Source organism: Aptenodytes forsteri, unplaced genomic scaffold (genome assembly GCF_000699145.1).
Source record: "Aptenodytes forsteri isolate BGI_AS27 unplaced genomic scaffold, ASM69914v1 Scaffold257, whole genome shotgun sequence".
Classification (NCBI taxonomy): domain Eukaryota; kingdom Metazoa; phylum Chordata; class Aves; order Sphenisciformes; family Spheniscidae; genus Aptenodytes; species Aptenodytes forsteri.
The window spans coordinates 32,517-58,349 of NW_008795194.1; the positions used below are offsets into that span (position 1 = coordinate 32,517).

The 25,833-nt window shown below is 37.5% G+C and overlaps 1 protein-coding gene across 1 annotated transcript in view; it reads right to left on the minus strand.

Moving 5' to 3' along the window:
- The window catches only part of LRP2 (LDL receptor related protein 2), a 139,498-nt gene that overhangs the window by 6,988 nt on the left and 106,677 nt on the right, over positions 1-25,833 (minus strand). The window contains exons 54-75 of the mRNA XM_019471867.1: positions 24,990-25,213; positions 24,406-24,583; positions 23,293-23,489; positions 21,455-21,700; positions 20,405-20,533; positions 19,575-19,694; positions 18,876-18,992; positions 18,488-18,604; positions 16,945-17,082; positions 16,035-16,157; positions 14,929-15,057; positions 12,846-12,977; positions 11,727-11,858; positions 9,433-9,576; positions 8,473-8,638; positions 7,533-7,661; positions 6,199-6,419; positions 5,587-5,766; positions 4,723-4,842; positions 2,123-2,213; positions 1,453-1,520; positions 1,177-1,297 (exon numbers count right to left, since the gene is read on the minus strand). Of these exons, the coding sequence (XP_019327412.1) occupies positions 1,177-1,297; positions 1,453-1,520; positions 2,123-2,213; positions 4,723-4,842; positions 5,587-5,766; positions 6,199-6,419; positions 7,533-7,661; positions 8,473-8,638; positions 9,433-9,576; positions 11,727-11,858; positions 12,846-12,977; positions 14,929-15,057; positions 16,035-16,157; positions 16,945-17,082; positions 18,488-18,604; positions 18,876-18,992; positions 19,575-19,694; positions 20,405-20,533; positions 21,455-21,700; positions 23,293-23,489; positions 24,406-24,583; positions 24,990-25,213 (3,222 nt within the window). The remainder of the gene's footprint in view (positions 1-1,176; positions 1,298-1,452; positions 1,521-2,122; positions 2,214-4,722; positions 4,843-5,586; positions 5,767-6,198; positions 6,420-7,532; positions 7,662-8,472; positions 8,639-9,432; positions 9,577-11,726; positions 11,859-12,845; positions 12,978-14,928; positions 15,058-16,034; positions 16,158-16,944; positions 17,083-18,487; positions 18,605-18,875; positions 18,993-19,574; positions 19,695-20,404; positions 20,534-21,454; positions 21,701-23,292; positions 23,490-24,405; positions 24,584-24,989; positions 25,214-25,833) is intronic.

Below are 25,833 nucleotides of genomic sequence, written 5' to 3' on the forward strand. Positions count from 1 at the left end.
GAGTTAACTCTGCAGTAAAGGTATGAGTTAACAGTTAAAAGAGCGACTGAGCAATGACAGCACTAAGGCATATTCATAGCAGAAATGAAAACTGTGAATCAAGCCTCACAGACAAAAACTGACATCTCCATTTCACACGGCCTTATAATTTATATGAGAAGTATTGTTGAACAGTAAAGTTTGAGTCAGTGCTTTAAAATTTCTACTTGTTCACTATCTGATGATGCAGAAAATTTCCATTCAAGAAAGCAAGACACATGGAATTTCAGTGAGCAGCTTGGAGATCTCTTACAAACTCTTTGATCTGCACAAAAATTTTTTCCCTATAAGTCATAAATAAATTTAATTAGTTCAGTGTAATCCTCTAGTGAGGAAGCAGTTATAGCTACATCCACATTACTGATTACAATGATTTAATTACACTGATTTAAGAGCTACTACTGTGAAATTGGTGCAAAGACTATGGAGATCCAGCTTTATGCCTTTAAAAACACATAATTTGCTTAAAGCTAAAAAAAAAATTTGAAGTATCATGTTCTGACATCTTTTTTTAAAAAATTAATTTAAAATCATTACAAATATTTTTTCTTCACCTTCCTTTGATTTAAAACATCAAATATTTTTGAATGATATTTCACAAAGCTGGTTTTCACTGGACAGTATGACTGTCAGGAGAGCAGGAACCTACAAAAAGCCCAAATTTCTCAGGCACTGGAAACAGATAGAAGTTCACTACACATACCCCATATCACTTTTAAATAGATGAATACAGTGTTGCAGATGAGATCAGCCTTTCAATGTTAAAAATATTTCTTTGCCAGAATCATGTTCTGACAAAGTTTTGTAAAAAATTAAAACATATGTAACTATGGTCTTTTGTATCTTTTTGAACCGAATATCCAGTTCCAGATCTGGTAAACAGTCTTCTATATTGCTCATTATTTAAAAGCTAATTTAGAATGTAGAAGAGTTTTACAACAGTCCTTTGTTACAAAATAATGATCACCTATAATATTGCTTGGAATCAAAAATCCACTGGAATTGCTGCAACACTGCACTTCCCATATTCCAACAGAATGGGCACGCGGCAAACAACCTGGATTTTTCAGAAATATTTAGGAACAAACACACATTTTCAGTGCACAGATTCCAGCTATGAAGGCCTTCAAAACATACCTTGGTAGTTTGGGAAGTGCTGGTAAAAGGGAGCCTGTTCGTCTGTAGTTAAAGAAGCCTCCAACCACTAACACTCCAATTATTATGATTAGTATGACCGTCAGCAACACTGCTACTGCTGCTATCAAAGATAGAAGAACAAGCGAACATTCAAGCAAGCACAGTTCAGTGTAAAAAAGGAGCCCAGAGAATTATAAGCTTGACCCTGAACAAGTATCATAGTATTATACATTCTTTAGCTCAAAGTATCAAGTGTAATATATACTTGAAGCTTACTTGTTCCAGGAGGCACTCCCTTTGACAATCCTATTTCACAATAATTCCCAGTGTAGCCGTAAGAACACCTGTAAATGTAAGCAGGACAGCTGACTGAATGGCTTTTATTAAGTCTAGGATCTGAGCTTTATTATTATATTCTGTAATGTTTATCTACATGCTATAAATTTTAACTCCATGCTCAGTAATTATGTATTTCACTGACTGTAAATATAGTATGTCTGCTACCTTCATAGAATTAAAAGTGGAAATAAAAAGTGCTGAGTCAGAAAACTAGTCACTGAAGTCAAAAGATTTGGTTTCAGCAGAGCATTGGTGGCACCTACTGGCTGTTCCAAGCTACATTTACTGAGCATTACTTCTCCATTGTTACAATTTTTTGGTATAGTCTTTTACTAGAATCTTCAGATTTTTGCCTTTTTTGCCTTTCTGGGTTTTTTGTTTTTTGTTTGGTTTGGGGTTTTTTTTTCCCAAACTGATGCATTTACATTGCTTATTTGCTGATATTTTTATGCGTATATGTGTTTTTCTGTGATTGTTACAAACATGCTACTGCAGACATATGACATCTTCTGAAGCATTTCCAACACATTTCAGAGAGTTTAATTGTCTTGTGATACTTAATCAGCACAACCTGACCCAGGACTATCCTAACAACATACTGACTTACTTGCATTTTGGAAGACCACTTTCATCTATATAGCATGTTCCTCCATACATGCACCTGCATGCTGGTGGCATTGTGGGAGGGGATTCAATAGCTGCAAAATTTGAAAGCCATATATGTGTTATCAGGACATCTTCAACAAAAGAAATACTACCATAGAGCATTTTATTTATCTCTACTGAACTTGCGTATGCAAACTCACAGGCTACTTTTCAGAAGCTTTGCTTTTAATAGCACATGCATTTGTTGCTCTTATATTTCTTTTTCTGCCAAATTAGCTTATTTTAATTGAAGTAAAACCTGTTCTCGGAAAATAATGACTTATTCAGTAAAAGTAGGCACAGACAACTCAAGAGCCGTATGTCCCATCACTTTCTTTTGCCGGTGCAATGCAGCCCACCACCACCCTTCAAAGCTCTCCATTCAGAAAGCAGCAATACTTAATCTCCTTTGCCCAGACTCTTCCATCCAACCAGCCTGAAGCTGCACAGAGAGGGCCAGGCTGTGATGCATTTACTTATGAAGAAAAGCAGTGGATGGAAATGCACGTACAAGAGGGCCCTCTAAACTCTCATACATCCTGACAGTGAGAACGAGAGAGAATCCCAAAGTTCTCAGAGTTTCTGTCAGTACAGAGCACAGCCTGATAGCTTGGCACCAGGTAGCACAGAAGCCTGTTCTTCATCATGCGCCAGTGTCTCAGCTGCACTCCAGGAGCCCTGAGGTGCCCACGTGGCAGTGCTGCCTGAGCTGGCCCACACATAGAGCTACAAAGGTTCCGATGTTATTCTAATGCTGAGTCAAGTGAAAAAAAAGTGAAATTTCTTGAAGTTGTACTAGCCTTCAGTAAGAGCTCAGGATATGCTGTCAGAAAAGTGTAGTTCACATAGGAAAAGCTCTGGATCTCAGACATCATTATAGGCTATAAATTAAGGATGGACTCTGACAGTCTGTTTTACACTGTTAGATCATAATACTTTTGTCATAAAATTTTTATCAGCCAGAGGTAGAGGAAGTCTGTTGCTACAATTTTCCTTACAGGTAAAACTCCCTTCAAGTAAATGGGATACCAAAAGGGGAAATGCAGAGGTCTTACAGGCTGTGTTTCTCAGTAGCTGCAATATCGGGGAAGGACCAGATAAACCAAATGTATATACAAAAGCTATGTTTGGTCAGTATGCCAATTATGGCAGGCACAGTTCACTGGCTAAAAAATTTGTCAAGATTAAAAAGAATTAAAAATTAAAGTCAAGATAAAAACTGAAGTTCAAAAATGGAGACAGTACTGTATATCCTATTTGCTGTCTCCTCCTTTTCCTCAAAATAAGGTCAAGCACAGTTTTCTTAATTCCTGGACATTTTATGTAAATCAGTTTCCGCAAAGAATAACAAATGCAGTGTCCTCAGAGCAGATTAAAAAGATTTAAAAATTAAAGTCAAGATAAAAACTGAAGTTCAAAAATGGAGACAGTACTGTATATCCTATTTGCTGTCTCCTCCTTTTCCTCAAAATAAGGTCAAGCACAGTTTTCTTAATTCCTGGACATTTTATGTAAATCAGTTTCCGCAAAGAATAACAAATGCAGTGTCCTCAGAGCAATAAACAGCAAATAGCAAATGCAATCAACAGTGTTATTGATCCCTAATTTAAATATGTATTGCACACTTCCATTCACTATTACAGCATATTACTAACTCCTCTTTCTGCAGCTCACACCATGTGGCAATAGGAAAGAGCACTAACAATGATTAAGAAAATGTAATTTAGAGGTAAGGCAGTGTAAAAAAATATGACATTTTCTCTTTTAATGCAAAAAGAAGAGAATTCAGAGAAGATTAACCATAGAAAAGATGCCAGACATAATGTTAGAAAGCATAATTTATTAAGAGATATGTTGCAAGGACAAGTACAAGGACATCTGGCTACCACCCACATCACTGTAAGCTAAGAATGCAGACTCTCAGCTAGAGAAATAGAAATCCTGCAGTGGTATGCTCTTTCTTCTCAGGAAAGGCTGAGCAATTCTATTTTATTGGCGCTCCTGGAAGCACTGTGGGGGCTCTGCTGCAATGCAACAACCAAACACTAAGTTCTAGTGCTTAAAAGGCTTTCCAGCATGTGATAATTATCTAGAAGTTATCTCTGCTTACACTGTGAGTTCTGTAAGCTTTGTTTCAAATTTCTATAGTATTCTATTATACTGATCAAACAATACCTTGTACAGAATTGTAAACATAATTGTAAACCGTAATCTGTCAGAAATTCTCTAAGCTCTGAAATCAATGCATTTGAAAAAAAGAAAAGAAAATATTTTGGAATTTCAAAACAAAAATCAGAAATTGTGACCAATTTTGCAGCTGGGTCTGGACTGGTTGGAATGATATATCCATATCCATTTTACAAATGACATGCAAAGAGATTAAATGAAATGCACAAGGTGACCACAAATCAGTGATGGCTGAGAATAAAAGCCAGATGTCCTGACTTACCAACATCTATTATATCAGCTAACTCATTCCTCCATATTTCTAATTCAGTAATGCATTTGCATTCCTAAAGAAAAGCTTCCTTTGCTTTCATTTTCAGTTTGACATTATTCTACCTGCATCACACTCTGTGCTGCTGCCTTCTATGAATCGAGTCCCTTGAGGACAAGTGCAGGTGTACCCTCCTGGTCTCAGCAAGCAGAGGTGGCTGCAGACATCTTTACAAGGATTAGGCACTGAAAAAATAAAGTGATAAAGACAGTTGAAGAAGCAATGCGGCATATTCCTGAGGTAAGACAGGGCAATTCCCTAGTCAGTAGTGTGTATCATCAGTATCACACACCAAAAATCTAAACAAGTCTAGATCCATTTTTTAAAACAACTGATGCTCACATTTATATCAAAATCATTTTATATCAAAATCTTCTCTCTGCCTTTTCTTATATTCTTAAGGGAGAGACTATGGCTGTTGGGAGCCAGCATAGCACCAAGAAGAAACAGAACGTTTCCAAGCAACACGGAGCTTTCTGATTCTGAAAGCTAAAACACCTTTAAAGAGGGGTATGCTGGATGTTGCTCTGGACATCCTCCCCTGTGATTACTGTGGAGATGTCATAGCTGAAATATCCCCCTTGGAGGCAGTATTAAATGGCCAGCACTTTGTATGTTACCAGGATAAATTCATATCATGACTGCCACCTCTATGACAACTCCATGATGGAGGGGAAGAAGAGAAAGGACAGGGGCATAACTTAGAACTAAGAGACTCTAAAGAGCAGTGTGTGGTATTCCACTGTTGATTTTACTTTGGGTATGCAGAAAATACTTGCCAGCCTCTGTTCCATTTTTAGGTTTCCAGAAGTGAATATTATCACATACTGATAGACACATTATCAGAAGATTACTAAGCTCTTTGAAAACATCAATACCAACTTTGATCTCATAGCAAGGAATGGCTCACCAGGATGCTGATAACCTACCTGACTGATTGTATCTGTGCTGGTGATAGACACGCACTTGAGTAAGCCACGGATTTACGGTCAGCACTTTCACTTTTTCTCCACTTCCAAATTTATCTTTCTTCCAGACTTCTCCTCGTTCTTTAGCTATCCAATATAAATGGCCTTCAAAGACATCAAGGCTGTATGGACTGCCTACTTCTCAAAGGAACCAAACAATAGACTGTCAGCAAGCAAATCTCTAGCAGAGGCGGTAAAACTGCTGTTCTTCTTCAGCTTAAATATATCATCTAATCCTTTCATTTTAAGACATGTGCAGTTATATATATACATCCTCATGTGCCTGACCACTTCATGCCACTGTACCTGCAGACTGCTTAATAATATACGTAAAAAAAGCAGGAATCCAACTTTCCACATTGTCCCCTATTTGGGTCATGTAAATTACCCTTAGGGAATCTAGTTACCAGGCATCATGAGCTCTGAACCTGGTGTGCCATTTATCCCTGTATAAAGGAGGAGAAAAGACTTATTCTTTGAAAAGCTCCTGAATCTAGCCTCACTTGTGAAGCCCAAGTGCTTGTTAGTATACATCTTGGTTACTATTATATTAATTGCATAATAAGGTCTTACCTCCATGTAATACTACGGTTCTGTCTGTTCCATCAGGTCTCATGGATTCAATAATATTTTCTTTAGAATCACTCCAATAGACCCTATCATTGTTCAAATAATCAATAGAAAGACCTGTTGGCCAGCCAAGGTCTTCAGAGACCAGAGTTTGTCTTTGTTGTCCATCCATCCAGGCACATTCAATCTTTGGCTGCCTTCCCCAGTCAGTCCAATACATAAGCCTGAAAGGATAGAACCAGAATTTAATATAGTTCGGAATTTGGTCACCATGATTGTCCTTTGGAGTTTCATGGAAAAGGTCAGTTGTGGAACATAAAGCTGTTCAGCAACCTATGTTTTGCAGATGTGATCAGGAAAGTCACAGAGAGTTCACTAAAGAAGCTTGTTTTGAGTACAGAAGATAAATACCAAAAGAAGAATGTTTGCATCTTGTGTCCTGATTTGGAGAGAGAGTGGTTTTAATGACAGTTTCTCATTCTCAGTGGAAGAAAAATGACTGTGAACACTGAACATCCATCAGTTACAATAAAGCTGCAAAGACCAGGTGACTTCAGGGAGTGGTGCTGCTTTACTCCAGCTGAGAGAAGCATATATCGTGATATCTGGTGATCCATCATGTAATATAAGCAAGCACAGCTGTTGAATGTAGCAGTGCATTTACATTGCTTTCCACTGTGAAGGAGGCAATGTCTGTATTGCTTGGAGCTGGTAAAGAGACATTCCCATCAATTTAACTATTTCAGCAGTAACAGAGAAATTCAGTGGGCATAAAATAGAAAAGAGATTTTTATATGACATACCTGTTGTTGTCACCACCACAAGAAGAAAAATGACTGTGAACACTGAACATCCATCAGTTACAATAAAGCTGCAAAGACCAGGTGACTTCAGGGAGTGGTGCTGCTTTACTCCAGCTGAGAGAAGCATATATCGTGATATCTGGTGATCCATCATGTAATATAAGCAAGCACAGCTGTTGAATGTAGCAGTGCATTTACATTGCTTTCCACTGTGAAGGAGGCAATGTCTGTATTGCTTGGAGCTGGTAAAGAGACATTCCCATCAATTTAACTATTTCAGCAGTAACAGAGAAATTCAGTGGGCATAAAATAGAAAAGAGATTTTTATATGACCTACCTGGTGTTGTCACCACCACAAGCACCCATATGAAATTTAATCCTAAAATACTTTCCCATGTACACAAATTTCCTAACATTAGTAATGGAAAAATCCAGAAAGCATTCCCTTAGTCTTTCCTGTAAAGTTTACCATTGTGGGTTTTTTTGGTATTGGATAGCATTGAATATAATTCTGGCAAGTCCTGTAGTACTTACCCACGTTTTGGATTGACAGCAATAGCTGCTGGTTGATCCAGTAGAGAAAAGACAAGCCATTTTCTGTACCGTCCATCTAATTTTGCTACTTCTATGCGATTAGTCCCTGCATCAGTCCAGTAAAGATGTCTGAATTACATAAAACACAAAACATTCCAAAAGTGAATAGTTTATACTTGGGAGAGGAATAAAAAAAAAAATCTTTTTAAGAAGAAAAGCTGTATCAAACCCAAACAAAATTAATATAATGAAGCTGCATTGATTACATCTGAACTTTTTCAGTCTGGAACATACAGACCCTAAATATAGGTGAGTTTAGCAAACGTGATCTATCGGCTCACCAGTTTTTTCCTCTGACAAAGTTTCTGCAGCTGCGTCTGTTCCTTGTCTAACAATCTTCACTAAAAGGCTACTGAGAACTTTCATTGTTACTTTTAAGCACCAGAGGTGGCTAATAAGCATCTTTAAAGATTCAGTTCTCCAGAAGACAATGAGGTTCATTACAAATAAAAATTTATCTACCATATAATTGATACGGCAACTCTGAAGGTATCCAGCTTATTAGTCCACAGCTCCTCTCTAGACTTTTTAATCTAGGTCTTTTTTTAATCTAGACCCTGGAGCTTACCTGAGTCCTTGAAGAAGAATCCATCTGACACAAAGGCCAGTGTATTATCACTTTACTGATGCACAACTGATCTGCAAGTTGTGGAGTAATGCAAGTTTTCTCAGAGAGCATGTGATGCAGTCAGCAACATGCATTTGACCTATTAACCTGCTGTCTGGGCAAACAGAGCTTACTATATTCTTCTGAACTACCTTGAGACTAGATATCTTCAGAGACAGTTCATAAGAAAGAACAAAGTGGATTTTGCACTGCCTGATCAGACCCTTGACACATTCAACGTACAGCATTTTTCTAGCTTTTTAGTGCACTTACCTTCCAACCCAGTCAACAGCTAACCCATCAGGATTAACTATGTATTTGAGATTCAAGTCAACTTCCTTTGTAGGATTGTTCCTACTGCTGTCAAATGTGGGCAGATAAGCACGTTTGATGGCTCCAAACTCAGAACCCTGTCCCAGTATGCTGAAGTACACAATACCTTCAAAAAAGATGACAAAGATAATTTTTAATGTCTAGTTATTCCGTATTTTTGGATAATTCTAATCTTTCTGAGGCTCTTATGTCAAGATACCAGATCCATTTATTTATGAATTGTCTGTTCAATTAAATTACATTGTGTTAGTGTGTAAATTTTTAAGTCATTCATCATAGGTAAGATGCACATCTAAAATAATCTTGATCTAGATTATGAAGAAATACATATCACATTTTTCAAGAGTAGAGGGTCTTAGCTTTGAAGCTTTTGCACAGGATTTCGAGAGTAATGTAGACTCTCATGACCCTAAGGAGCAAGCATGGCCCAGGACAGTGGCCATGTGTGTGAAAAAGGCAAAAGCAGGGAAGCCAATAAAGAGGCAAAGATATAAGCTAATATAGGGATCTATTGGCCATTCCTGCTTAGTATAAGGATTAGTTCTTGCAAGACTTGAGCCAGGTCTGGGGACTGGCAGAGGCAAAAGAAAAGGAAGGGGTTCATTTATAGCAATCCTCTACTACTGCGTAATCCTAAAGAGCCACAATTCCACAGCTGAACTCACACCAAAACAAAAGGAAAAACAGAACAAAACCTAGCTAAACTAAATTAAAGCATTAAAAGGAACCACACTGATGCTGAAGAATGAGTAGAGGGGAGGGACACATTCAACCAAGACCTGGCCAGTTAATCTAATTTGATTTTGATTTCCAGTGTAAATTAAATACGTATGCTGCAGAAATGCATCTTTTTAAACCGACCATTGCATGGTTGAGTATTAACGTTCTACACATACTCACTCAGGCCTATGCCTTCAGGGTCCCAATCATAATCCAGAGCTTGGATGTGCTCCTGGTTATCAATATAGTCAGAGTACTGTTCTGATGAGATATTGTATCTTCGAATCCGCACATTATCTGGCAGCAGTAACAGTGGAGGATTACCTGGGAAACAATAATGAATTTTACTTTCACGTATTTCTCATTTTAGAAGAAACAGATGAAAGTCACTCCTAGTCAAAACTAAACTGGGGTTTTCACAAGTTCTGTCTGCATAAGAAGCAGAAGGAACACAGGGCCACTTCTAAAGCTTCAGAGCTATGCAAACTTCTTGGCTTTGCAAAATTCATTAAAAACTCTGGAAATGCTTACCACTGAGGGTAGTATTATTCTTTTCACCACAGATTTTGTGCAGTGGTAATCATTAAGGGATAATTCCTTAAAAATTCTTAAACATTACAGTGTTGGCATATCACCAACTCACATCTCAAAAATAGAATGCTACTATACACTATGCAGTTCAGCTCCCCCCCTCAATGTATGGGAAACAATTTTGAAAGTACGAATAAATTGTTGGTACCTTGAGCCACGACCTGAGTTCTTCTACCTGCAAGTCTTTAAATCCTAATGTCTCCCTATTCAGATGAATGTTCTCCTACCCACAGGTTAATTTGGGGTTAGCTTCAATACTCTAATAAGTTGACTATAGGGAGTATCAGTCCCACCTGGCTGATTTTGCTGGTGAGAAAATTTAATTGTTCAGCCCTTTTGCTAAGGACAAAGTCCAGCTGGGAGTCATGGACTTAAATCCTAGGCCTTCTTCCAGAGGAGAAGTTCTCCTACATTTATCACATCTTCACAGAGCCAATGAGAAATGGCAAGGCATTCACCAGGAAGGGAAAATTTCATTTAACAGTGCCTTTTCCAACTAATAATGCTCAATTTCCTATGAAGTGTTCATTTGAACACAATCCCTTTCCCTCTAAGTCAGGCCCAACTATGGGGGAATAAGACAAGTGACTCTATTCTCTAATGAACATACAATTCAGTGTAGAAATTGACAGCATTTCCAATATATATGCTACTACAGGAAAAAGGGGACCTAATATTCTATGTGTGTTCTGAAACTGCCTACTGATCAGGCCTGCAGCAGACACAGGCAAAAGAAGCCCGCATTTATGAGTGCTGTAAGTTTGTACTACAAAGAGTGGTAGAGTTCTGGGCATACACAGAAGAAGAACTTCAGGCACAACAAACTTCATGATGTTATCAGCTACAACCATGTTATCTTCTATCACTTAGCCCTGAGAACTTTGGGTGTCTAGATGTGTCCTGAATAAAGCCTATGAAGAAGGGTTTCAAAGAACTAGATTTCTGACACAGGCACATAAAGAGGCAGCCAGGCAGAAACTCAGGTGCAAATGCCCTTTTGTACTTCCAGTCTCATGCTCAACAGTAAATATTTGCTGAATTAGGCCCCTAGACTGGAAACCCAGAGACCTGGTTTTCTTGTATCATTTCTCATATTACAAATAATTTTTTAGGTTTCAAAACCTCCAGCAGCACACGCTGCTGTCACAGGCATTCTGTTCTTAAGATTCTCCTATTTGACTCGGCACACTACATTTCTATCATGTATCTCTTAAAGCTGTTATAGTGTAAGTACTTTTCTAAATACAGTATTGTTTCTGTCTTTTATATAATACTGCTGCATTGTCACTTTTTTCTATTTTCTTCAGTTCTTTATTATTACTATTCTATTACTATTATTTTCTGAATCAACTCTCTACCTATTCAATGACTGTCGCACACTGTAGTCACTGCACTGAGGTATGATAAAAAGCTAATGATTGACGTTAAACATTGGCCAAAGTCCTTCTGTTTGCGTGCACCAGTCCATGAACAATGAATGGCAATCATCTGTCAAACTGCCTTTGATTTGTACCAGTTTAATGCAACTTTCTTCTGATGCATTATTTTGTTGAGAAAACCTAAACTTTCAGGAATAGGCAACATGAATTTCCTTCTGGTGACAACCACAGGATAAGCAGGTTTTTGTTTGCAGAAAATTTCAGGAGAAAGGAAGGCAGGCATCCAAATCAAGATATTATTTTTAATGTTTACAATTGGAAGCAGAGATGAGCGCTCCTATTCCTGATTATGAAATGGGTGGAATATAGAGATAATATTATGTTACAGAATAAAGTTTGGTTTCATTATCCCCTTCCTAAAAAAGAGAGGATTATATTCATTAAGTTGCTATACTCCACCTGCTCTTTACAGGTAGCAATCAATCTTGCTATCAGTTAACATACCATTAGCTGCGCACTGTTTCCCTTGTTGATCACCCACAGACCTGAAGCCATCTGCACAGAAACATTCATAGCTTCCTTTGGAATTCTTGCAGTCCTGGGTGCATGTTCCAAAGATTTCACACTCATTGATATCTAGACATAAGTAGAAAAAAGATACCTAGAGCTTAATCTCTTTCTTCCATATGCTGGTCACCTTTACTCCATGAAGTAGTAGGTTTGTCCCTTCCCCACATACTCTAAAAGATCAGTGACCTAGTAAGTGACCTTTAACATCAGCATCTGTTATCTAACAGAACTCCTCACCTCTCATCTACTGTTTAACGTGTCTTAACTACAGATTGCTAATAACTGCATTGCTCCTGCTTATTGGATTGCTTTTCAGAGAGACATTTTTGATCATGTATTTTTGTGTTAAGTCACCAAGAAAAAATAAAAGATGGGGCATGACTACAATGAGATGCAAGAGCAAAGCCTTCTTGAAATGCTGAAGCAAAGATACCTAGTCCTCAAAAACAGTATCAGCAGGAAGGAAGGGGAGGGGTGGCCTTGGATCATGTTTAATAAAACGACACAAATTGCCCACAAGAGCTGCGAGCAACAGACAGAAGTGTTCTCGTCAAATCATACTGAAATGGTAACTGTGAAGGTAGTATATTGCATGACCACAAACAACAGCCTTTGGGTAGACTCCTCACCATATTTTATCTGCACATAACCAGGGCAAAAAAATGGCACAATAGACCTTTACTGGAGGTCTGTTCTGGAGCAGAACAGAAGGAGAGTATAACCTTCAGTAAGTGTTCTTTCAATAAGGAAAAAAACACCCAGCAAATTTCTGTCCCTCAGATTGCAAATATATGACAAAACCTATATACAGTAAAGCAAAAACATACACCTACAGCCACCAAAAGCTTAAAACAAATCTGAACTGTGGAGCCAGTTCTTTGTTGAATAAGGTCTGCATGAAAACATGATTCAGCAGCAAAACTTTTTATGAAGCATCTGCTAATTGTATAAAAATCCTGTTAGAACGCAAAAATGGGTAGTCACATTAGAATGATGAAGTGACAGGTCACTGAACACTTATCAGCGAGAAGATGTTTAGAAGATTGAAAATACCATCACAGGAGTTTCGGTTAGTTTCACTGGCCTTGTACCCTGGCCTACACGAACAGATAAAGCCTCCTTCATTCAGATTGGTACAGTTATGTTCACAGATATTTTCTGCACAAGTTCGCTCTGTTCCAGGATCTGAAAAAAAAAGTTATACAATTATAACCAAAAAATAAAGTGATAAGGGGGAGGGAGGTGTCATAATTTTGATCATTATTATCGTTGAAAATAGTTTTCAAGTAGACAACATTAGTTTTCTTTCCTTTTTTTCTAACTGAAACTCAATTAATGTGAACTTCTATTCTCTAAGGCGTAACTAACTAGAAGAGGGTGGTAAACGCTGGTCAAGACAGCTGTCAACTAGGAAGTTTAACCTCTAGAAGTAAGTGAACAGGGTCAGGATAAGAGCCATAACCATCCAAGCTCACCTTCCTTAAGAGAAATGGCCTTCTACATTACCACCAACCTGCAGCAACTGCAGAAACTATTTAAGAGACTTGACTAACTCCTACCTTTGCCAACCTACCTCTTTCTTACCCAGTCCTTTCTTATCAGCTAAACAAAAAATGTTCTCAATTGCTATCATGCATAACACAGGCCCTACATTATATATATATGGAAATTAGAGAGAAGATGACAGCTTGTTCATGTCGTACCTAATCTAAAGCCTACTGAAGTCAATAAAGGTCATTGCACAGAATGCACTGCCCTCTAAAACGTGCCTATAATGGAAAAGGCAAGTCAGGGACTGTAACAGATAATGAAAATTATACTCTCCCCAAAGTGCATATAGAATTCTATTGATTCTGACATACTCTACATATACACAAAGTACTTTCAAACTCAAATCTGTTATATAAGTAGAAAAGATAAATACGTTTATTGACAGAGCATGAGAAAAAGATACAGATGTATGGCAAAGACATTACATTAAGCTGATTATCTCCTTTATACATAAAGGAGATCAGTGCTGATTAAATTATGTTTAAACAGCTCAATTTCATGTATATGTAGAAGCATAAATTCATTGTACACACACACAAAAATATTCTATTTTCTCTATAACACAGGTATTTGATGTTGGGAAGGCTACAAATGTTACCATCTGACCTGCATTCACATCTATCCCCAAACAGTAGAACACTGACTGCCAGAAGGTGTCTGTTTTGCACTGTTTCATATCCTTTTTATACTTTTACATTTTCATCAAGTCATTGCATTAGGTTATACTGCCTAAAGACCATTGGGATGGTATGTGAAACAGAGAAACCAGCTGCTTCAAAATGGACTGCACTATAGGCTTCTGAGTTATCTGCTTTTTGCAAGCATGCTGGATTGTAAATCACCAGTGGATCATTTGGCACACTTTCACTTGAAGCCATCAAAGCCTGACAAATTGAAATTGCAAGTACATGCTCATATTATCACTCTGCAGCTGTCTATATATTGATATAAAAAGTTAGGAATTTTTTTTTTTCCAGATTCTGTAAGAATGCGCTCTCTTGCCTCAAAGTTCAAGTCAAAGCTTTTGCATCTAAATAGATGCTAGTAAATTTATAATGCATAGTTAATAAAAGTTGTGCAGAGGATCTGAGAGGGCCCTCAGCCCGAGGACTGGCTGTCCTTATAGAATTCTGTGATCATGTTTGTAAACAGGAAAATAGAAGCATCTCAATATACTTTTGCTTTTAACAGGGCTAGAGCAACCTATACCAGTTCAGAGTCTGCCCACGAATAATTCTGTAGGTTGGCCTGTTGCAATTATGATTGAAGTATCTGGATGTTCTTGCCTCCATAATGCAACCCATTTCAAAACAAGATCAAAAACAAGATCAAACCCCTTTTTGTGATGCATAAATACTCTAAGCCTAAAAAGGACTGTTCAGAGCACTGCATTTCATAGGGTTTTCCCCAAAAGAAGGAAAACAGAAGATATGGTCATGGCTAATTGGATAATCCTAGCACAGGCTAATTAAAAATCAATACTTCTTAGTATGCTATTCAAGAAGAAACATGTATTGTTATCAGTTTCAGAAATTTTTATTTCAATAGCATTGTAATTTTTTATTCTATTGATATTATTACTTACTGCAGCCCATTTCATCAAAATGGTCTCCACAGTCGTCATAATTGTCACAGACATAATGTAGAGGAATGCAATTTCCATTACTGCACTTGAATTCTTCAGTTGTACAAGGTCTTGGGGTTGGTTCTCTACCTACAGTTGAGAAAAGAAACACTCCTCTGTCAGAGTTGCAGCTACACAGTACCAACAAACAGCACTATTCTACATTGCTAATGAGGAAGCTGATACAATCTGGTAAAATAATGGCTAGAGTGACTTTGGAAGTCTGTAGTAAAGCTAAGACTATAACCAGGGCCTCCTGACTTCTAGTCACATCCCCATGAACTGAAAGAAGCCCCTCCATTTTATAAAGACAGAAGGTAGATTCTTCTTGTTAATAGCTGAATGAATTTTCTTTTTAATCATGCAAATCTATTAATATCCTTTAATGATATACTTCATACATCTACTGCAGACTTCAAGAGATTATTGAGATATTAGTAAACTGTTAACTTTAAGAATATTGTACAATAAAGCCAGCAAATAATATCATTAAGCAACCAAAAATATGATTAAATCTGACAATATAAAAATCAACATAGTCAATGAGAACTACATAATATATCTGAGGGCAAAAACCTATTGAATATTAACAGACCTTCTTCAGGATTTGGGCCTAAATATCAACACTGTTACTATGTGCATAACAGTGCCACAAATTCAGAAGTACCCATTTCTCTATTTTAAAAGTCTAAAAAGCTATCCATCCATATCTTTAAAAGCTATCCATCCCATCCTTATTTTAGGATAAAGCTAAACTCTTTACTTTTCCTTATTTTAAGTGGAAGTTCATAATAGTTGACACAATTTAGCTGCTTCTTATAATAAAATACAATATGATTTTGAAAATCATGCTCTGTACTTTTCAGACAAATGTTTGCTGATTTTTGCTACTTGTATGGAGAGCTGCAAATACATAGTACCAATAATTATAGTTCAAATTATTTCATACTGAGCTCTAGTTTTCATAATTTATGTTTAATTTTGACATTTCTATAGTCCTTTGGTATTATTAAACATTAAGCACATCACAATTACTGAGTCTGCTGCTCAATTTTGTGTAAACATACAGTGTTCCTCTTTCTCATCACTTCCATCTCCACAGTCATCCTCCTGGTTGCACAGCTCATGACTATATATACAGCGATTGTTTTCACATCGGAAACGGAACGGAGAGTCACAAGCAATATCCACTGAAACCACAGAGATCAAGTCAGTCACACTTTGATACTTCATGCCATTGAGTCACAAATTATCCCAATCACTTTTATCTGGTAACATTTATATGTTTCCTGTATTTTAAAAGGTGTTGAGGCATTCAGACCCAAAAGAGTATTTTCTCCACATTTTGGTGATGGTACGTTAGGCCGTTACACATTTTTTGTCAGAAGACAGTACATCATCTTTGGCCAAAGGCATATGCTATGACTACATATAACACTGAAGTTTCTATATTTGTTTATAAAGTAAACTGATTGAAAATCCAACATGCTATTTAAGTGGCTATATGGTGCATAACTGACAAAAATTGTTTAAGTAGCACCTCCAACACCTCATTTTTAGAGCTAAAGCTAGGACTCCTCAACCATATTTACAAAGATGTCCTGACTATACTGATAGCTTTAAAAGCTCAGCACCTTTGAGAATATACGTTATCTGAATTAATCTTTAATTGCAAACTGATGCTTTTATTTTAGATAACCAACTTGAAAATGTGAAATAGTGTCCTTATCTCTTTGATGTTTCTCCCGACTTTTATAACCACATATATAAACATCTGCAAAGCAGTGAGAAACATCCTGTAGGAAGACGAAGTGAACTTGCATATGAAGCAAAATTCTCAGGACTCATCCTGAATTGTCTGTGAGAATCTCCAGTGAAAAGAAAATATTTAAAATTTATTTTCTAATTGTTCTCTTTATTGTAATTAAAGATCTTATTATGCATATTGTTCATTTTAATATAATTTTTCTCTCTTACAGCAAAGGTGAAGTTCTTCATCAGAGTCATCTCCACAGTCATTATCACCATCACATTTCCAGTATGGCTGGATACAGACATGGTTTTTACATTCAAACAGCATGGGTGGACAGTATGTACCATTAGGATACCGTGTTGCTAAAGAAAAGAAAATTATTATGACATTTTCATTTATACTGGAAATTTTAGGTTTTCCTGAGAAGTATTCAGCCCGACCCTATATTATTTTCCAATACCCTTCTCCATAGTAGGAGATACAATATGAGGAACTGCAAAGATCTACAGCAACAACAGACTGCAAGGACTGAGGACTTCTTAGTAGCTATAACACAATTAATTCAGGTTTGAATGAATAGTGAAATAACATAAGTTACTCCCAGAAGCTTTTGAAAATAAACTGTCATTAATTTAATAAATGCTACTTGAATTTCTAACTGACAAATCTAGTTCAGTAATAAGGGTAAAGAATGTTGCTGGCACCAAATGTGAATGACTGAAGAAGTACCCAAGATATCTAATTCCAAAAGGACTCGTGTTGGTATGGTAAAAAAAATACCCAGATTCTGTAAAAGCTGTGAAAAAAACTGAACTAGAGCAAAGAGAAACCAAAAATGACTCTTCCAACCTACATAAATAAACCACATCCTTGCCCTTTGAATGGCTTCTCATGCTTTTTCCTCCTTTTAAGAACAGCCAAATGTTGTGTAACTCAGGTTCTGAAAGATTAACTGTTGCGATGTACATTCCAGGATGTGGTTACCATCAGAAAAATAAAGGTCCTACTGTGCAGATGCCCCTTCTTACTTAAAGCACAGGTGTTAAAATTAAGTACACGGGAAGATGTACAGAACTGCCCTGATACCAACATGAAGAGAAAGGAATTCTCCTGAGTACAGAAGCCTAAAATCATTTGAACATTTAAGTCAGAACCAACACTTCAATATCACCTAAAAAGCCAGTGTCAGTCAGCACGGATAGAGCACAGAGATGATATTTTCATTCCTACTGGGAACAATACTTCCTGGGTAAACAGCTGGAGCTGGAGCTCCATACAAGCTACAGTGTACAGATATTTTTTCAGAGTAGATCAATATACAGAAGGAAGACAGAAACAGAAAAATAATTTTACTTCCTTGGCTTCACTGGTACTTTAGGAAGCTATACAGACCTTTGAGCATTACAAAAAACAATCCCAATTCCAACCTTGTTAGAATATGGTACAACTGAAACAGTGGATCTTGCAGTGTCCTTGGGATACTCAAAAATTTTAATTTGATCATATGTGTATCTTCTGCTGGACCTTGTAAACACATTAATTTCCTAGCATTAGGAATGTGTTTACAATCAGTGTAAGAGATGGCAACTCATTATTATATTAAAAAGCTGATTCAAAATAGTATACTTATCCTGAATTTTTACTGACATCACTGAGTGTTGCAGAATTTTGTACCTCTAAGGAGTCACCTCACTTAAAGAGAGAGAAAAGCGCAAATCTTTCTGGAAGTGAGCTCGATGAGCACCAATTGCAAAGCTTGAAACTCACGACAAGTTGTTTCATCAGAGAAATCAAGGCAGTCTGCATTTCCATCACATCTGAAGCGCTCTGCAACACAGTGTCCACTATCACACTGGAAATACCCTGGGTGGCAGGTCCTCAGCTCTGAAAAGATTCAGAAGTAACTGTTGAAATGTCTTCTTGTTCAAATCCAGGTAAAGTGTTTACTTTTTGAGAACAACATCCTAAAAAAGACTGCAAAATCCCAGATCATTAAAACTGTGGTATCCTCTACTTTTGGTGGAATGACTAAAGTGATTTGGTCAACATTACTCCATTAAAGATACTTCCCATAAAAGATCATTTTGCAGAATAATTTATCACATTAGAAACAAAAGTGAGAACACGTAAGAGGTAGCATCCAGACAATACGCACCACAGTCACGTTCATCTGAATTGTCTTCACAGTCATCATCATGATCACAGATCCACCGGGAAGGAATGCAGCGCAAATTGTCACAACGGTATTCACTTTCTGTGCATTCACGAGGACCTTCATTTAAAATGAATGTACAAATATGAAAAGTTCCCCAGATGTAGATTCAGACATCCACACCTGTCGCATTAAACCGGACAAAAGCAATATGGGCAGACAACGTGGTATAATCCTTAAAACTAAATGATGTTAAAACAGCATTCCCCCCAATACTCTTTAATTATGTTAAACATTCTATGTTCCTCTTGACATAGAAAAAAGGAAATTCATTGTGGATTTTGTTTCATCACAGAATTATAGAGGAATTTTTATTCCAAATCAGAAAAAAAAAAAAAGATCCACTCTCTTTATATATAATGTATAATACTACATTTGCACACAGGGCAGAATTAAAATGTCACTTCTTAGTGGAAAACAGGAATTTGTGTTATTGTGATGACTGGATTTATCAGTGGTTTTTATGTATCTAAAATGCTTCCTTGTGACTTCACTCTGGTATTTCAGCAAAGAAAAGACAGGCTATAGAGTAAAACAACGGAATGGTTGCAGTTGAGAGCTGTCTGCCCCATTCTCATAAAAAATAGAAGGATTGTTAAATCAAAAGCTGGACTATATCATGACAGCCAAAAAAGAACTCACTGCAGTTGTGCTCATCAGAGTTATCTCCACAGTCATTATCTCCATCACACTTCCAGCGCAGTGGGATACATCGATGATTGTCACAACGGAAATCTCCAAAAGGACTGCAAGTCATCTCCTCTGCAGTGTACACAGTTTGCCAATGAAACAGCACACATTAGCATAGTCTTTGGATAAGATGGAATGCACAGAAGATAATGGAAGTAGATAGAGATGTTCGTGCCACAGACTGGGCCAGGTAATAGAGAAGTGATTAAGAAACAGCTGAAATAACCATATAGAACTGAGATGGAAACACAAAGAGATGAACTTAGTACTGTCAAAGGAGGGCATCTTGACCTCATGGTGTGTTACACTTTCAAGTCTTTTCTGGTTCTGATACAGTGATCCGATGTCCTCTAAGCTTTGTGTGTAAGTGTATGAGAGGTTTCAACACAAATGTGAGGGTCTGGGAAAACATCATCATACTTCCCATACTGATGGTTTCACCAGCACAGGAGGTAAGTTAAGTAAATGTAGAAAACACAGTTTTAATTGTCTAAAATAGTTCAGCTCAAGGAAAACTATTTCCTGTTTCATTTGATGACATATTGGGCAAAGTAATAAAATCCTGATCTTCAGAGCTCATAAACATGTGAGCTGCACAATGAACTGCTGCACATAGAATTTTTCCTGAAGACAAATAACTACCAGGGTAATTAATTGATATCAAACAAAATATGCCCAGGTACATTATTACTGAAGACTTTCAGAAAATCAAGGTGTTTGTAAATTGGAGAAATATTTTAGGTACAAAGTTCTGTTGAAATGACCTTCTTCTCCAAACATACCACAGTCTTGTTCGTCACTGTTGTCTCTGCAGTCATCATTCCCATTGCACACTGCCCACAACGGTATGCAACGGTAGTTGGTTCTACAGCTGAATTGTGTGTGATTGTCACACCGATAGGCAGGGCCCACTGAAAGAGGCAGTTGTCAACGTTAGTTGTGTTACTTAGCCATTAAACTGTCCTCCTTGCTATTCTGCCTTTCAAAATGTTACAATTTATAGTCAATTATTTCTACTAAAAAGAGCTATCTGCTAACTTCAGTGTTGTAAAAGAGAAAGCTTTAAATGTATCTGATTTTACTATCTTTTCCAAACTGTGCTGCTTGTATTCTGCATATGCTACAAACCCATGACAGGTTCAAACAACATTCAGTGTGTTTTTCCCTGAAGTCTTTAGAGCTGGTAACGGTGGTAATAGAAGCCCCAAACCTGGAAGCCAGAGGAGGCAGCTTGTCCTCAGATGGCAAAACTTGGTCACAAGTTCTTCCAGATGGCCAAAGAGACATGCTGGAGCACATAGGAAAATCCTGCTGTTAAACATAGGCTAGACTGTGCTCTGCATTTGTTCTCCTTGTAAGCTTTTGTTTCCAAATCATGTGCCCATCATCATGAGAAACTTTAGCTTCAAGGAATGAAACTTTACTTTGTTTTTTTAAAAAGTATGTCATACTTCAAAGTGGAATAAAGTAAAAACTGGTAAACTGGCATTCACTGCTTCCACATAGGCAATGGATCAGCACATATCCTTTTTACAAAGTGTTGTTAGGGGCCAAGCAAAGGATGCTGCTAGCATCAAACAAGTCAGTGAGACACTGCCAGTTCTTGACAATCTGGCCAGCATAAATAAGCTTTCTCCCCTTCAAGAATAAGAAAGTAGTAAATTATCACATAGCCTCTATGTTTTCTAACACTCTTTACTACACAATCGCAATCAGCTTGCAGAAAATATTCCTTTCCAATAAATTTTCAACCTCAGGAAAATTAAGTAATGCAGTTTGCTCTGCTTTTGGTGCACTACAACGTAGGCAGCTTACTACAGCTGTGTGCTTACTGCATTCGTGGAATGGCTCATCAGAGTTATCACCACAATCATCATCCACATCACACTTCCAGGACTGTGGGATGCAGCGGCCATTGTCACATTTAAATTGGCCTGGGGGACAGGTTCTACTGGCACAGTAAGTACTATCTTCATCCGAGTTGTCACCACAGTCATCCTCTCTATCACACTGCCAGGCTTCTGGGATACATCGTTTATTGGCACACTGCCACTGATGAGTTTCACACTGGTGATTAGCTGAAAGAATACAAATTGGCTGTTAGGATACTGAAACTTACAGGAATGGTCTGCTGCTGTTATGTCAATTGAGCAGTTATCATGTCTAACTTCTAACTTTAACCAAAAGTTAAAAAGAAAGCCAGTAAAAATTTAAAACATCACATTTACTTGCCCAGTTAAGGTACAGATTTCTAATGTCACATGGCACATTTCCCACAGGCAACTTCAGACAAGCTCGCTAAGGCTCTACGTTTTTCTAGGAGACAGATACTATCTTCTCCTAAAGCAGAGGGGAGTAAACCCAGCATTCAAACATGATTGAGGCAAGGGCTCCCAGTCACTTCGCAGAGGAGCGAAGTGACATTGTGGTTGTGGCCATGCTACCAACTTAGATGTACATTGCCTGATGAGCCTGTTCCTCTGACTATGAATGAACATGTCAGGAAACTTAGCAGAAGACCATGCTAGTAACAGCTCCACAACCTATAAATGTACAGCCTCTGCTTCCAAAGGGCAAAGCACTGGAAGCTGACGTCAGCAGTGCTGGCAAACTGGGGGAGCTCTGAAGGTCTATGAAAATAGGAATCAACACTGGTCTCTGCTTCCAGACCCTGTATGTCTCACTGGACACCACCCTACTACTTTTTCACATATACTACCAAACTGTTCAAGAAGAAACAGTGTATTATATTCCATACATTTTCTAGACTAAAGGATTCTATTCCCATGCACAAGATGATTAGCAGAAGGAATTATATAGACCTAAACTGATTTTTATTGTACCCAATACATTAAAACCGGTGACACATTATGCAGCTGCCACATTTCTACTTATTTAATATTCCCCTGTGCCACACTTAAGAGCTTAGCTATTTGAAACTCAGGTAGAATTGACATTTCATTTAATTGTCATTGTTAGAAACACTTTGCTAACGGAAGGCAATGAAACTACCAATTATACAACCACGCTGCTTTCCCCTCCACACCTCCCCTTTATGTTACTAAGCTTGCAACTGCCAGAAGTACACTATTTACAAAAAGAGAGCTTAGGATGTGCTTTTTTAAATTAGACATAAGTATGTGGAATAAGACAGGTTTTTTAAGGAAATAACAGTATTCCACAAGCATAATTAGGCTATATTTCTAAATACTGCCATTACAAAAATCTTCCCACGTGCACTGGATTTTGTGCAATGTAGAGGGTGAAATAATTTTGTCCCATCATGCAAAGCTCTAGAATACAGGGAAAATTAGCACACCTGGTAGACTGACCTGGGCATTAGGAAGCCTTAGATTCTTCATATTCACCATGGCTTTACTTGGAACAAAACAAAGTGGGTCCTGCTTCTAGTGTTACCTCAGATTGTAATTTACACCAGTGCAAATCTGTCTCAAAGGTATAGAAAATGTTTGTTTTGATATAGTACATTTTTGCTCTCCTTTACCCTGCTTTTGCACTGACGTGAATTGCTCTAGGAGGTGCAAGACTAGAAAAGACTGCATCTGTCTACCTCACCTTTCATCTGTAAAAAAGGGATAATGATTCTGAAATTTATATATTTACACGTTTTGTGTTGGCAAAACACTTAAATTTATTAGTTGTAACATACCACAAAGTACAGGATCTTCATCTGATCTGTCATGGCAATCTGGCTGGGTATTGCACAAGAAATGTGGGCTTGTGCAGTTCCCATCATTACACTGGAACTGACCAACAGGACAGTATCGGTGTGGACAGGTAGGGGGCTCATCAGAGCCATCTCGACAGTCCCTCTGTCCATCACATTTCCACCAGATAGGAATACACCTACAAAGAGAAAACAGTGTTTTCTTTGTTGAGGCTATGTCTCTACAGATATACAACCATCCTTTTACAACACAAGACAGTCTTGTCTCAGTGTTATTTCTTGAAACTTCCAAGACATCTTGAATTTCGTGTCTTCTGTTTCATTTGTCAAATGCTAACAAAATATGCCAGAATACTGTCACCAGAAACAGATGATATTGGCGGGCCTCTAGAAGGAAGTTCACAGCAAATTAACAAGGATTTAATTTTTATGTATATTTGTGGTAACCATCTCTCATGCTTTTTAAATCAATCTTCAATTGGATTTTTAATGAGGTAACATTTTAATAATTCACCTGAACTTTAGCAGAAGAATTTCACTAGGGATTATCATTGTAACACTGCTTCAAAAGGCCACCCAATAAGCACACCTGCCTCACAGGCTCCAGAGTGATACAATATCAGCACAGTAGCTCTAACATCACCATTTCTCTCCCTCCACTGCTGTTGTCTCAGAAGAAGGGTCAGAAATGTGCCCCCACATCAGCTAAATGGCTTTCCTGGGCCACTGGCAGACAGCATATATTTGGCAGAAAGAGATACATTGTAAAAGATGTACATAAATAAGGGAAGGTTCCAGGTTTGTGAACTCAACTGGAAGTGGTTTCTGGAGGTACATGTTTCTAACAACCCAAACTTTGCTAGATTAGCAATGTCATATAAAAGGAAGAAAAGGAAAAAAAAAAATACTGTTTAAACAGTAAGTCTAGAAGTATTTTTCCAAAATGGAAGCCTGTCTGGCTTTGTCTTCGCAAGCACACCACAAACTCATAGTGAGACCAGAAGGAATCCCTAATTTCATGTCCCTTTGACGAAACTAAACTGTAAATATATTCTTAAAAAGACACTGAAAAAAGACGGTGAGCAGTGGACTTACCTCTCAGTGTCTGCACAGAGAAACTGGGTGCTAGAGCACATTGGAAGGCAGTGGGCTGTATTGCCGAACTGTACTATCATGAAGTTATCGGGACATTCACAGGAATAATCCTGACCACCAGCTTTTATTAGACAGAGATGGGAACAACCACCATTGTTGGTGCCACAAGGATTATTAACTGGTAAAACAGAAGAATAAATATTACCATACTTCGCAAATCCCAGGACTCAAAGGTCTTAATCTACAACAGACTCCTCTAATACTGTATCGAAAGCTTAAATGTAGTAAGTTGAAAAACAAAACCTAGATAAGTAGGCACTTAGTGAGAGAAATATGTATGATTTCATATACAGGAAGTATATGCTATTAAGCCATGATGTTTTAGAAATTAATTTAAAATTATGCATTTCCAGTCATTGCTATTGAAAGAAAAGACAATTTATAAGTGTAAAGTAGAGGCCTACATTTACTCTGTGCATTTTATTCCCCTCAAAGGCAAAAGCTGAGTGCACTCAGGACCCTTTACAATTAGTCTCCGGATAACAGCTGACCATCTCAATGCAAATCTAATTCTGTTTTCTCACCAAATGGCTGTCTGTATGGATGGTAAACATGGATGTCAAATGGCCTGTGTGTGGTGTTCACAAGAACAGTCCTGTCTGATCCGTCATATTTATTTCCCTTTTCAACAGTTCTTGTGTTCCAGTCAGTCCAATATATCATGTCTTCAAAAATTGTTATTGCAAACGGATGAGGTAAAGTCCCATCATATACTGTGTGACGATGATGTCCATCTAGGTCAGAGTACCTACACAAAAATATGTGCAAGTTATTCAGATAAATGCTAAAACATCTTCACATCTTTATTATGTATGCTTATAGTACTTCATTATTGGTGACCAGGATCATGCAATGTGGAATTGCAGTTTCTTTAGTCCCTAATGGTAGAGCACTGTCCTCAGTGAATTCATTTCAAGATATGCAGGAAAGTAAAACAGGTTATTTTAGGCAAATAAACAGAATAGAGGAACATCCACTGAAATGTAAAGTCTTCCCACAGAAGCATATCAGCTAGTCCAATGAAATTTTGCACATTTACTGCCTTACAGCAAGTTATTTTTGTCACATGGGAGACTAGCTTGCCTGGATCATTCAGACCGCTAACAATGGAACGCTTAAGACAATAATAGGCCTCCTATATTCCTAAATTTTACATGTGTCTCTGATTTAGAGCCTCCTCTGATGAGATATCTTTAATAAGATTTTATATTTTTACTATCACCTTGCTATAGGGGGAAATTATGAAATACAAGAGAGAAAAAGAGAGACACAGAAACATACATATAATTAATATACATTTTTAAAAATACATTTTTAGGACTTCAGCATAGAAAAGACTGCCAGAAGAATGAATGTAAAGAAGAATAG